This window comes from Dermatophagoides pteronyssinus, unplaced genomic scaffold, assembly GCF_027571235.1.
Source record: "Dermatophagoides pteronyssinus isolate colony J.1.1.1.1 unplaced genomic scaffold, Derpt_VIB-CSIC_2022.12 sq0010, whole genome shotgun sequence".
Classification (NCBI taxonomy): domain Eukaryota; kingdom Metazoa; phylum Arthropoda; class Arachnida; order Sarcoptiformes; family Pyroglyphidae; genus Dermatophagoides; species Dermatophagoides pteronyssinus.
In genome coordinates, this window is record NW_027461534.1 from 1 (window position 1) to 14056 (window position 14056).

The 14056-nt window shown below is 27.9% G+C and overlaps 6 protein-coding genes across 6 annotated transcripts; all 6 read right to left on the minus strand.

Moving 5' to 3' along the window:
* Positions 1 to 1125: 1125 nt before the first annotated feature.
* On the minus strand, positions 1126 to 2880 carry LOC113799170 (RCC1 and BTB domain-containing protein 1-like). The gene has a single exon (XM_075821373.1). It carries the CDS (start codon positions 2743 to 2745, stop codon positions 1141 to 1143), a length of 1605 nt encoding a protein of 534 aa, XP_075677488.1. The 5' UTR covers positions 2746 to 2880; the 3' UTR covers positions 1126 to 1140.
* Positions 2881 to 2882: 2 nt separating this feature from the next.
* LOC113792383 (RCC1 and BTB domain-containing protein 2-like) lies at positions 2883 to 4664 on the minus strand. Its single transcript, XM_027342272.2, has one exon. The coding sequence runs from the start codon at positions 4557 to 4559 to the stop codon at positions 3003 to 3005; it is 1557 nt and encodes a 518-aa protein (XP_027198073.2). The 5' UTR covers positions 4560 to 4664; the 3' UTR covers positions 2883 to 3002.
* Positions 4665 to 4785: 121 nt separating this feature from the next.
* On the minus strand, positions 4786 to 6747 carry LOC113799171 (RCC1 and BTB domain-containing protein 2-like). Its single transcript, XM_075821374.1, has one exon. The coding sequence runs from the start codon at positions 6437 to 6439 to the stop codon at positions 4880 to 4882; it is 1560 nt and encodes a 519-aa protein (XP_075677489.1). The 5' UTR covers positions 6440 to 6747; the 3' UTR covers positions 4786 to 4879.
* Positions 6748 to 7060: 313 nt separating this feature from the next.
* Positions 7061 to 8762, minus strand: LOC113792386 (RCC1 and BTB domain-containing protein 2-like). The gene is made up of 2 exons (XM_075821377.1): positions 8728 to 8762; positions 7061 to 8648 (listed from the first exon to the last, which is right to left on the minus strand). The coding sequence occupies exon 2, from the start codon at positions 8618 to 8620 to the stop codon at positions 7073 to 7075; it is 1548 nt and encodes a 515-aa protein (XP_075677492.1). The 5' UTR covers positions 8621 to 8648; positions 8728 to 8762; the 3' UTR covers positions 7061 to 7072.
* Positions 8763 to 9116: 354 nt separating this feature from the next.
* LOC113792384 (RCC1 and BTB domain-containing protein 1-like) lies at positions 9117 to 10836 on the minus strand. Its single transcript, XM_027342273.2, has one exon. It carries the CDS (start codon positions 10804 to 10806, stop codon positions 9136 to 9138), a length of 1671 nt encoding a protein of 556 aa, XP_027198074.2. The 5' UTR covers positions 10807 to 10836; the 3' UTR covers positions 9117 to 9135.
* A 2284-nt stretch (positions 10837 to 13120) lies between these two features.
* On the minus strand, positions 13121 to 13853 carry LOC113799169 (RCC1 and BTB domain-containing protein 1-like). The gene has a single exon (XM_027349763.2). The coding sequence runs from the start codon at positions 13702 to 13704 to the stop codon at positions 13177 to 13179; it is 528 nt and encodes a 175-aa protein (XP_027205564.2). The 5' UTR covers positions 13705 to 13853; the 3' UTR covers positions 13121 to 13176.
* Between the last annotated feature and the right edge of the window lie 203 nt (positions 13854 to 14056).

Genomic DNA, 14056 nt, shown 5'->3' on the forward strand with positions numbered 1-14056 from the left:
ATCATCATACTGCCAATGATTGCATTTCAAGGTGCCAGCTATACGCTTTCTATTTTGTTTGGAAGCAATCCATTAAAACTTTACATTTCAATTCCAGCTGTATTGTTGTTATCAATTAGCAGCATATTGACTCCAAATATATCGCATTATGCATTCAAATTGATTACGACTTTCAATCTTTTCCGGTATCAAATACAAGCTATATATTTTTTAGTATATGGTTTCGGTCGATGTGGTCATAGAGAAATTCAAGTGCTGTTGTATAGATTCGGTTTGAATCATGATGAAGAATACTATCATAGTATCATAATGACAGCCATCAATGCTATACTATATCAAACAATTGCATTATCATTGCTTTATTTTTACCATAATCCATTTCAAAATCGATGTAAACGTATTGAACGTATTGAATATCGAAATCAACAAAAATTACCATCAAATGAGATGATACCTGGCCTAAGTTGTTCGAATGATTTTATCATTAGACAAATTCAAGTTTAATTTTAATTCATTCATTATTATTATTTTCATTTCTTTCCTCCCAACAAAAACATCAACAACAATGTTTGAATATTTAATCAATAATTTATCTTTCTATATTGTTCGGTTGAAATCTAATTATTAAGAAAATTAATAAATTGTTATTACAATACGGATTTTCAACAGAAAAAAACGACAACAAAAAAAATTGGTTGATTAGTTGATTAATCGGAATTTCAACAGGTTCTTTAACAGATTTTAATAATAATTTATAATAATAATAATTTCCAACAACCGGAACGTTTCATACCTGATCGTTTTATCGAAGGTTCTAAACATTATTGTGGCTGTATGAATCCATTTGCATTTGTACCATTTTCAGTCGGACCACGCAATTGTATGGGACAAAAATTTGCTTTACAAGAACAGAAAATCATATTGGCCACTTTGTTATCCAAATATCGTATAGAATCCGCTGAAAACATTTATGGTGTTGCAATAGAACCTTCAATAGTTTTACGGCCAAAATCATCTGTCAACATTCGTTTCATACCCCGTGCATGAATGAATGATTATTTAAATTAAATATTGTATGCAATGCAATGGACCGGAAAAAAATGTTATTATAAATTTTTATTTATATTTAATTAAAAAAAATCAATTATCTTTAAAAAATGTTTGTTCATTATAAAACCAATGAAGAAATTTTCTAGTAAAATTTATATCCTTATTTTTAATACTATCATTGATTTTAGTTAATATTCTATTGAATGTTATTTCACGAATAAGTGCATCAAATTCAATCATTTCATATTTTGTTATTAATGGTTGATATAATTCGATAGTTGAATTATTCAATTTTTCATATATAAATGTACGACAATATTGTAATAATTGTTGATCACCATAACAATTACCTAAATCAATTAATTCGGCAATAATTTTTTCATCGATTTCAATAAAACCACCATTATGTAACATTGATAAATATGCATAATATGTATCATAACTATAAGCATCGATTATGACACGATTATTTTCACGCCAATCACCCGAAAACATACGACAATAATAATCGGATATTGATTTCAGATAATGTTTACATGCACGAATGAATTTATTACCAATAACAAATTCTACATTATAATTATCTGGATTATCGAATAAATGAATAATTGATTCTTGTATCGATGATATTGTTGATAAACGTTTTGGTGTAGATAAATAGATAACCGATGTTAAACCAAATGTTAATGGTAATGGCAATATTGATGCCGATGCTTGTACAAATGAAATTGGTTTTTTATTCAAACTTGTAGGAATTTCATAATAATCTTCATTAATCTTTCGACCCCATATAAAATAATCGGATGATTTAGTTAATGCGATAGAAAATTCGTGAAATTTTGAACAAACAACTTTTTTTACTGATTCTATAGTTATTTTTTCTGGTTTAGATCGATTATCATTATCACCAAGACCAAGTTGGCCATGTTTATTGTAGCCACAAGAAAAAATTTCACCATTTTCAAATAAAAATAATGAATGTCCAAGAGCAGCAACAATATTTTTCAATCGATTTGTTTTGATAAAATTATTCGAAAATCTAACAATATGTGGTTGTTTTTGATTTTCCAAATTGCCGATACCTAATTGTCCGTTTTCATTACGGCCCCAGGAATACACTCGTCCTGATCTGGTTAAAGCATGACAATGTTGCCATCCAGAAGTAATTAATTTTATATTACACAAACCAGCGTCGATCATAGTTTCATAAGACGATTTCAATTCTCCGGTTATTTGGCCAAATTCATTATCACCTATGGCAAAAAGATGACCATCACGTCGTAACAATAATAAATGATTAGCACCAGAGGCAATCATATGAAAACGATCATTATCGGTAGAAATTAAACGAAAAGTATTGTTCGTTTGCCAAACTGAATTTCCACTTGCCAGATAAACTTGACCATCACTAGTTAAAATGGCAACAAAATCACTGCCCGAATCAACTTGAATAATTTTTTTACCATTTAAACATGTAATCATTTGTGGTCGTTGTTGTTCATGATTCAATGATAACCATGTACATATTTGTTGTCCATAAACAAATGTAGAATTTTTTGTCATAAGAATAAATTCTTGACATTCACCAAAAAGATTAGCAATCGAAACAATAGTTTGAAGAAATTCTTTTTCAAATGAATTGAAAATTTTATTAAACAAATCAATATCAATAATAGTATCGGGTGATCTTTCCATTTTTATGTTTGTTTTTTTTCAAGGCAAATCGAAATTGAATGAAAAAAATTTTCAATTTCCACGTAAAGAATAACGTTGGAAAAGAAAAACTAACGAATTTGAGCATCTTTTTTTTTCTGACGAAACACATAACAATGGACCTTTCATTGAATACATGACCAAAATGAAGAAAATTTTGTAAATTATTTGATTGTTTAAAAATATATAGTTCAATTCAGAAAAAAACGATTGATTATTTCAAAGGAATCTGGATTTTGTTATTTAAAAAATGTTTGTTCATTATAAAACCAATAAAGAAAATGATTTAAAGTATTTTCATTGGCCATCTGTAAATTGTTACAAAATTTTGGCAAAGTTTTTTCGGCTATAAAATGATAAAGATCATCGAATCCATCCAATTTATAATTAATTATCAATGGAATAAGTGAATGGATCGAATGTTGAGTAAGATTTTTATGAATAAATGTTTGACAATATTCCATTAATTGTTTATCATCGTAAAAATGTGCCAAATCAATTAATTCGGCAATATTGTTTATATCGATTCGAATATAGCCATCATGTAACATTCGAATATAAGAATAAAAAATATCATAGGAATAATATTCGATGGTTACACTATCTTTTTGTCGCCAATTACGAAAAAACATACGAAAAAAATATGCAGATGCCGATTGTAGAAATGATTTACATGTTTGGATACGTTTATCACCGATAATAAATTCAAAATCATAATTTTTTGGATTATTAAAGAGTTGGATGATTGATCTGCACAATATTGAACCTTTTGATTCAAACACACCAATTGTTGATGTTAAACCATATGTCATTGGCAATTCTCTTAACATAGATGCAGCAGCAGCAAATGATTTAAATTGACCATTCAATTTTTGAGGTGGAAACCATGATTTTTTCTGATGTTCACCCCATACATAATACTGTGATGATTGAACCAGAATCATTGAAAAATTAAGATAATTTGCACAAGCCACGTTTTGCACATTTTCAAATGGTAATTTTGTCGGCACAATTACATTTATATCATTAGCCGATTGAAGATAACCACATCCAAAAATTTGACCATCCTCGAACAAAAATAACGAATGATATCCACCGGCTACTATACTTTTTATTGGATTATTAATAAAATTAATCTGAAATAAAACGAGTGATGGTGCTTTTCGTCCATTTTTATCACCAACACCTAATTGTCCGTTTTCATTACGGCCCCATGAATAAAGTTTATTCGAATTCGTAAGAGCAAGACAATGATGATATCCAGAAGTGATCAATTTAATATGTTCTAAACCAATGTCGACCATAGTTTCATATGATGATGTTAAACTTCCAGTTATCTGACCATATTCATTATCACCCATAGCAAAAATATGACCATCACATCTTAGCAATAATAAATAATTGGCTCCACAGGCAATCATATGAAAACGATCATCACCAGTAGTGATTAATCGAAGATTATTGTTTGTTTGCCAAATTGAATTTCCACTGGCCAGATAAATTTGACCATCACAAGTTAAAATGGCAACAAAATCAGTACCCGAATCAATTTGAATAATTTTTTTACCATTTAATGCTGTAATTAGTTGTGGTCGTATCGGATCATGTACCAATGATAACCAATTACAAATGTCTTGGCCGAAAGCATATGTTGTTGAATCGTTAGTCAAACAAAGATAACCATGATCTTGATCACAAAAAATCGATATAATTTTTCGAATAAATTCACTATCGATAAGATCAAAATCATTTTGATATAATTCAATATCGACACAGGTATCAGGCGAATTTATCATTGTTTTTTTTTGTTTGTTTGTTTTCCTTCAAAAAGTTCGAAAAATACCAGTTCGAAATCTTTAACAAAAATTATTGTTGTAAATCATAATAAAATGTAGACAAACTCTCAAATAAAACTCATATAATTTTAAACTTTGTGTCAAAAGGTGGAGGTGTTAAAAAACCATATATATGTTGTCAGTATCAATTTTAGCCATTTTTTTTGTCTACAAAAATAACTCAATTTTTCGACATTTAATATTGTAAAATTTTATTAAATTACATTTTAAAAACAAAATTATTTATAGTTCAAAAAAATGATTGATTGAATTGAAAGTAATCAGGATTTTGTTTTCAAAAAAAGTGTTTGTTCTTGATAAAACCAATTCAAAAAATGATTCAAAGTATTTTCATCGGCCATCAGTAAATTGTCACAAAATTTTGGCAATGTTTTTTGTTCGACATACTGATAAAGATCATCATCTAATTCATCCAATTTATAATTGATTATCAATGGAATTAGTGAATGAATCGATTGTTGAGTAAGATTTTTACGAATAAATGTTTGACAATATTCCATTAATTGTTCATCATCGTAGAAATGTGCTAAATCAATTAAATCGGTAATATTGTTCATATCGATTCGAATATAGCCATCATGTAACATTCGAATATAGGAATAAAAAATATCATAGGAATAATATTCTATCGTTACACTATCTTTGTGGCGCCAATTACGAAAAAATGTACGAAAAAAATATCGAGATGCCGATTTTAGAAATGATTTACATGCCATTATACGTTTGTTGCCGATGATAAATTCAAAATCATAATTTTCCGGATTATTAAAGAGTTGGGTGATTGATCTGTTCAATGTTGCACTTTTTGATTCGAAAACATCAATTGTTGATGTTAAACTATATGTCATTAAGTAATTCGATATCATTGCTGATGCATCTGCAAATGATTTCAATTGACCATTCAATTTTTGAGGTTGTAACCAGAAGTATTTATCATATTCACCCCATACATAATACTGTGATGAATCAACCAAAGCCAATGAAAATTTGTGAAAATTTTTACATGTAACGTTTTTCACATTTTCAATAGGTATTTTTTTCGGTAGAGTATTATTTTGATTTTGAAAATACCCAAATCCGAAAATCTGACCATCCTTGAGTAAAAATAATGAATGAAATGCACCGGCCGCGATACTTTTGATCGGATTGTTAATCAAATCATTTTTAAATGAAACGAGTGATGGCATTCTACGGTCATTTTTATCACCAAGACCTAATTGTCCATTCGAATTATGGCCCCATGAATACAGTTTATTGGAATTCGTGAGGACAAGACAATGATCCCATCCAGAAGTAATTAATTTAATATTTCCCAAACCAGTGTCGATCAAAGTTTCATATGATAATGCTAAACTTCCGGTTATTTGGCCAAATTCATTATCACCTATGGCAAAAACATTACCATCTTGGCGTAACATCAACAAATGTCTGTATCCACATGCTATCATTTTATAACAATCATCACCAGTAGAGATTAATCGAAGGCTATTGTTCGTTTTCCAAATAGAATTTCCACTGGCCAGATAAACTTTCCCATCACAAGTTAAAATAGCAACAAAAAAATTGCCCGAAACCACTTGAATAATCTTCTTTCTATTCAAAATGTTGATCCGTTTTGGTCGGGTCGGATCATGTTTTAATGATAACCATGAACATATGTATTTGCCAAAGGCATATGTTGCACCATTGGTCATACAAAGATAACCATGATGCTGATCACAAAAAATCGATACAATTTTTCGGATAAATTCACGATCGATAAGATGAAAATCATCTTGAAATAATTCAATATCAACACATGCATCAGGCGAATTCGCCATTGTTTTATTTTCAGTAAAAAATTCGATTCTATCAACAGAAACAAAAAAAAATAATAATTAAGCAAAATATTTATCAAACGTTGTAGACAATACAAAATGGAAATCATCATACTTGAGTGGAAATGGATTTCATGTCAGTCAAAAAAAAAAAAAAAAATACAGTGTATACACGCTGAAAATTACGCAGCAGCATTTTGGTTGTTGTTGCATGTTTCTCAGTGTAAACGGTAAATAAAATGAAAAGAAAAACGAAATATTAATTAATAATTCACCCGATACCTGTGTCGATATTGAATTATATCAAAATGATTTTGATCTTATTGATCGGGTGAATTTATCATTGTATTTTATTTCCTTTCAAAAAGTTCGAAAAGTATCCGTTCATCTGTCCTTGTTCATTATTAAGATTTCTATTTTTCATTAACACACATATTTCATCATTTTTTTTGTTGTTATCAATTTTAAAAGAAAAAAAATTTTGTTCTCGAAAAATTTTGCTTTTTCAATAGAACAAAAAAAAATTAATTGTTTTGAATATTAAACAAAATGTAAAATTTTATTAAATTATATTTCAACATTTTAAACAAAATTTTCTATAATTCAATTCAAAAAAATGGTTGATTAATTAAAAGTTCAAAAGAATGTTTGTTCATTATAGAACCAATTAAGAAAATGATTTAAAGTATTTTCATTGGCCATTTGTAAATTGTCACAAAATTTTGGCAATGTTTTTTGTTCCAAATATTGATAAAGATCATCATCGAATCCATCCAATTTATAATTGATTATCAATGGAATTAGTGAATGGATCGATTGTTGGGTAAAATTTTTACCAATAAATTTTTGACAATATTTCATCAATCGTTCATCATCATAGAAATTTGACAAATCGATCAATTCGGCAATATTGTTTATATCGATTCGAATGTAGCCATCATGTAACATTCGAATATAAGAATAGTATGTATCATAGGAATAATATTCGATGGTTACACTATCTTTTTGTTGCCAATTACGAAAAAACATACGTAAAAAATATGTAGATGCCGATTTTAGAAATGATTTACATGTCTTTATACGTTTATCACCGATAATAAATTCAAAATCATAATTTTTCGGATTATTTAATAATTGGGTGATTGATCTGTTCAATATTGGACAATTTGATTCGAACACATCAATTGTTGATGTTAAGCCATATGTCATTGGGTATTTGAATATCATTGCTGATACATCAGCAAATGATTTCAATTTACCATTCAATTGTTGAGGTTGTGACCAGAAGCATTTATCATATTCACCCCATACGTAATACTGTGATGAATCAATCAAAGCCAATGAAAAATTGAGATTTTTTGTACAAGCCACGTTTTGAACATTTTCAAGAGGTATTTTTGTCGGTACAGTTACTTTGATACCAAGTTGAAGATACCCAAATCCAAAAATCTGACCATCCTCGAGTAAAAATGAAGAATGATATGAACCGGCCACGATACTTTTGACCGGATTATTAATCAAATCACTCTGAAATGAAACGAGTGATGGTGTTCTTCTTTCATTTTCGTCACCTAGACCTAATTGTCCATTTAAGTTAATGCCCCAGGAATAAAATTCATTATTATTCGTTAAAGCAAGACAATGCCATAGTCCACAAGCTATTTTTTCAACATTCGTTAAACCAGTGTCGATCATAGTTTCATATGATGATGCTAAACTTCCGGTTATTTGACCATATTTATTATCACCTATGGCAAAAAGATGACCATCTTGCCGTAACATCAACAAATGTTCGCTTCCACATGCTATCATTTTATAACAATCATCACCAGTAGAGATTAATCGGAGAGTATTGTTCGTTTGCCAATTTGAATTTCCACTGGCCAGATAAACTTTTCCATCACAAGTTAAAATAGCAACAAATTCCTTGCCCGAATCTACTTGAATGATTTTCTTTTCATTCGAAATATTGATCTGTTGTGGTCGTGTGGGATCATGTTTTAATGATAACCATCTACATATTTTATCGCCAAAAACATATGTTGCAGCGTTGGTCACCAAAAAATAACCAAAATTATTATCACAAAAAATCGATACGATTTTTCGGATAAATTCACGATCAATAAGATGAAAATCATCTTGAAATAATTCAATATCAACACATGTATCAGGTGAATTTGCCATTGTTTTATTTTCAGTAAAAAATTCGGTTCTATCAACAGAAACAAAAAAATAATTAAGCAAAATATTCATCAAACGTTGTAAACAATACAAAATGGAAATCTTCATACTTGAGTGGAAATGGATTTCATGTCAGTCAAAAAAAAAAAAAAATACAGTGTAGACACGCTGAAAATTACGCAGCAGCATTTTGGTTGTTGTTGCATGTTTCTCAGTGTATAAACGGTAAATAAAATGAAAAAAAAACGTAACATTTATGCATATTTTTTTAAATAGAATAAAAATTACCAAATTACCAAATATTGATTTTTTTTGGTTAAAATTTTTTGGTTTCATTTTTTTACCTTAAAATTCCTGGAATACAAAAAAATAATAGTTTTGAATACTTTATACAATATTAAATACAATGCAAAATGATAAGAATTTTTCGACATTTAATATTGTAAAATTTTATTAAATTACATTTTAAAAACAAAATTATTTATAGTTCAAAAAATGGTTGATTGAATTGAAAGCAATCATGATTTTGTTATCAAAAAAAGTGTTTGCTCTTGATAGAACCAATTCAAAAAATGATTTAAAGTATTTTCATCGGCCATCAGTAAATTATCACAAAATTTTGGCAAAGTTTTTTGTTCGAAATATTGACAAAGATCATCATCTAATTCATCCAATTTATAATTGATTATCAATGGAATAAGTGAATGAATCGATTGTTGAGTAAGATTTTTACGAATAAATGTTTGACAATATTCCATTAATTGTTCATCATCGTAGAAATGTGCTAAATCAATTAAATCGGTAATATTGTTCATATCGATTCGAATATAGCCATCATGTAACATTCGAATATAAGAATAAAAAATATCATAGGAATAATATTCGATCGTTACACTATCTTTAAGACGCCAATTACGAAAAAATGTACGAAAAAAATATCGAGATGCAGATTTTAGAAATGATTTACATGCCATTATACGTTTGTTGCCGATGATAAATTCAAAATCATAATTTTCCAAATTATTAAAGAGTTGGGTGATTGATCTGTTCAATATTGGACAATTTGATTCAAACACATCAATTGTTGATGTTAAACCATATGTCATTGAGTATTTCGATATCATGGCGGATGCATCAGCAAATGATTTCAATTGACCATTCAATTTTTGAGGTTGTGACCAAAAGCTATTCTCATCTTTACCCCAAACATAATACTGTGATGAATCAACCAAAGCCAATGAAAATTCGAGATAATTTTTACATGTAACGTTTTGAACATTTTCAAGAGGTATTTTTGTCGGTACAGTTACTTTGATACCAAGTTGAAGATGCCCACATCCGAAAATCTGACCATCCTCGAGTAAAAATAAAGAATGATATGAACCGGCCACGATATTTTTGACCGGATTATTAATCAAATCACTCTTAAATGAAACGAGTGATGGTGTTCTTCTTTCATTTTCATCACCTAGACCTAATTGTCCATTAAGGTTAATGCCCCAGGAATAAAATTTATTTGTATTCGTTAAAGCAAGACAATGAAATAGTCCACAAGCTATTTTTTCGACATTCGTTAAACCAGTGTTCACGAGAGTATCATATGATGACACAGAACTTCCGGTTATTTGACCATATTTATTATCACCTATGGCAAAAAGATGACCATCTTGGCGTAACATCAACAAATGTTCGCTTCCACATGCTATCATTTTATAACAATCATCGCCAGTGGAGATTAATCGGAGAGTACTTTTTGTATTCCATTCTGTATTATGATCGCTGGCCAGATAAACTTTCCCATCACAAGTTAAAATAGCAACAAAAAAATTGCCCGAAACCACTTGAATAATTTTCTTTCTATTCAAAATGTTGATCCGTTTTGGTCGTGTCGGATCATGTTTTAATGATAACCATGAACATATGTATTTGCCAAAAGCATATGTTGCACCATTGGTCATACAAAGATAACCATAATGCTGATCACAAAAAATCGATACAATTTTTCTGATAAAATCACGATCGATAAGATGAAAATCATCTTGAAATAATTCAATATCAACACATGTATCAGGCGAATTTGCCATTGTTTTATTTTCAGAAAAAAATTCGGTTCTAACAACAGAAACAAAAAAATAATTAAGCAAAATATTCATCAAACGTTGTAAACAATACAAAATGGAAATCATCATACTTGAGTGGAAATGGATTTCATGTCAGTCCAAAAAAAAAAAAAACAGTGTACACGCTGAAAATTACGCATCAGCATTTTGGTTGTTGTTGAATGTTTCTCAGTGTATAAACGGTAAATATTTGGTTAAAGTTTTTTTGTTTCATTTTTTTACCTTTAAAATACCTGGAATACAAACAAACAAACAAACTGAAAAAAAAGAAAGCTAAAATCAAACTTAATAAGGTTGTTATGACAATAATTTATTCAAAGAATTTAGATATTGTCATCAGATTAATTTTTAATTAAAACCAAATGAATTATGCCAATTTAGATTATAAAAAAAATATTTTGTAAATAGTTGTTTTTTTATAATGATGTATTCATACAAATTTGTTCATAAAACATTATTATCAATGGTATGTTCATTAAAACTAATTCATTATATTTATATTTAGTAATGAAAAATAAATGACCACATGTAAAGCCAAGTTGATTTTCATTCATAATTTGTACAAATAGATTTGATTTGATCGGTGTTCGGTTTATAATTATAATCCCTTGTCTTGTAATTGTATTTTTAAATTTTGTTTTTGATGATGACCATTGTGTACGTGCTAACCATTTCATTATTGATTTACAACAATGACGATTATATGTTGGTAATCGTGATACACGTGAATAAAGACTTGTTACGCAAACAAATGTTGACATTAATGATAAAATTGCCATTATACAATATTGACTTATCTCTTTTTGTTTACTATAAAACATACATGATATTATAATTGATGATTTTGATATTGTTTCAATATACATAAGCACTATACCAAATGATTGATTAAAATTAGCAATTTCAGCATAAAGTTTTACATATTTATATTGAAATTGATTCCAAAATATTTTTTTCAATCCACTTTTATACCATCGACGATTGAACATTTTTTTGATAGTTTAAATAATTCTTCTAATTTTACTTGAAATAATTCAATAACAAATATAATAAATGATAAAAAAGTCATAATCATATGTCCAATATGATAGGCTATATCAGTACAAATCAAAGCAAATATTGGTAAACTTATAATCATTTCATTTGTTGTTGTTAGATTTTTTTCATAAAATTTAAATACCCAATAATATCCAAAACCAATTGTAGCTATACCATTGATAATATATAAACAGAAACCAATTGTTCCTGTTGAATAAACAATTGAATAGAATTTTCTTAAAAATTCAATTGCTTTTTTTGATAATTCATTTTCATCATAGCTTTGATTATCAACAATAAATTTAACAAAATATGAACGATAATTTAAAACATTCATTGATAAATTTATAAACATTATTTCCAATATGATTAACATTACAAATAATGCTAATATAAATAAATCCATACGATCAGTTTTTAATATTGTTTCAAAATTACGATAACTCATAAATGGATGATTTTCTGGAAACAATGTCAACCATCCAAGACAAAATATAGTTGTCCATGTCATTGATGTAATCATAATAGTTCGTCCAAATGTTTTCCATGTTGATGGTATTTTTTTATTCAGATAATCTTCAATTGTAAATTCCAATCTAAATGTAAAAAATTTTAAATAACTAAAACCACGTTGAAATATTTTTACGAAACGAATATTTTTTAACGATTCTGGTATTATTGACATCATTTTTTAAGCAACGTGTGTTCAACTTAGTCAAAGAATCTGATTGAAATGACTTTTAGTCATTGTTTAGTTATTATTGCTCAAGAATCCAAAAAATAATATCAACAACAACAACAACAAAAAATTGTTTTGTTTTTTTGTTTATCGAATTTGGATCGATCATCAAACCGTCGTTCACAACAGTCGTTCTTCTTCGGTATAACACGATCGATTCGAAACTTTGTTATATTATTAATGATGACAATTTTTTTTTATTCTAATTTCTAATATCTTATAGGTTCAAACAATGCCAATCGATAATCATATACATAATAATGATCAATTACAAACAACAACAACAACAAATATCAAGGCCATGATAATGTCTTTTGAATCATTACGATTCATTTGTTTCGCATGTTTTTAACTACATTCATACACTCCGAAAAAATACACTGAAAAATTCCGTCATAATTTAAAACTACACTTTGATTTTTGAGTGCAAAAAATAAAAAATAAATACAATAACTTTGTTTGAAATATTGACAAAATGTAAAATATTTTATTACAAATTTATGAAATAAACAAAACAAAACTTGATTAAAAAAAATCGATAAATTCGATTGATAGAAAATATTGAAGATTTTTTTTTTTATTTAAATTAATTTTGAAATATACAAATCTATTTCAAACCAATGATCTTTCTTGAGAAAGCCATTCAAGAAATTTATTAAGATTTATTCTATTTCCGGAAGATTTTTAGAAATTTTTGGCAAAATTTTTTGTATAGTTATCTCCGAAAGTTTGCCATACATTTCATTCAGTTCATAATGGACAATCAATGGAAAATAAGTGAACAAAGTTTCCTCATTAAGATCATTTCGTAAAAATATTAAACAATATTTCATTAATCGTTTATCACCATAACAATTGGCCAAATCAATAAGTTCCGATAAATTATTTTCATTTATTTTAATTTGACCAACATGTAACATATGTAGATAAGCATAATAAGCATCATATCCATAAGCATCGATTGTTACCTGTTTGTTTTCCTTCCAATCACCAGAAAACATTCGGCAAAAATATTCTGATTCCATTCTAAGATAACATTTACTAGCAAATATACTTTTATCATTGATAACAAATTCAACATCATAATTATCAGGATTATTGAATAATCGAATAATTGATATTGAATATTTTGATTCCAATTGATTATTTACTGTTGTTAGACCAAATGTAACTGGTGATTCCAATACCATTGCTGATGCAGCAGCAAATGATTTTGGTTGACCATTCAATTTTCTTATTGATAATCGACAAATATTTTCTACTTCACCCCATCCATAATAATCGAATGATTTAACGATAGCCAATGAAAAATTGTAATAATTTTTCGAAACAATATTTTGAACATTTTCAAGGGATATTTTGGATATATTTATTTTTAATAATTGAATTCATTTATGGCGGCAAACAGCAGAATAACGAATTCAAAAAGAGTTTTCAAAAAAGAAGAAGTGAAAAATTTATTCGATTGTTCAAAAATTCTGGTAAAAATCGCCCAATCACATGGTAACACAAGAATTACAAATTTCAGGCAAATTTTATTAT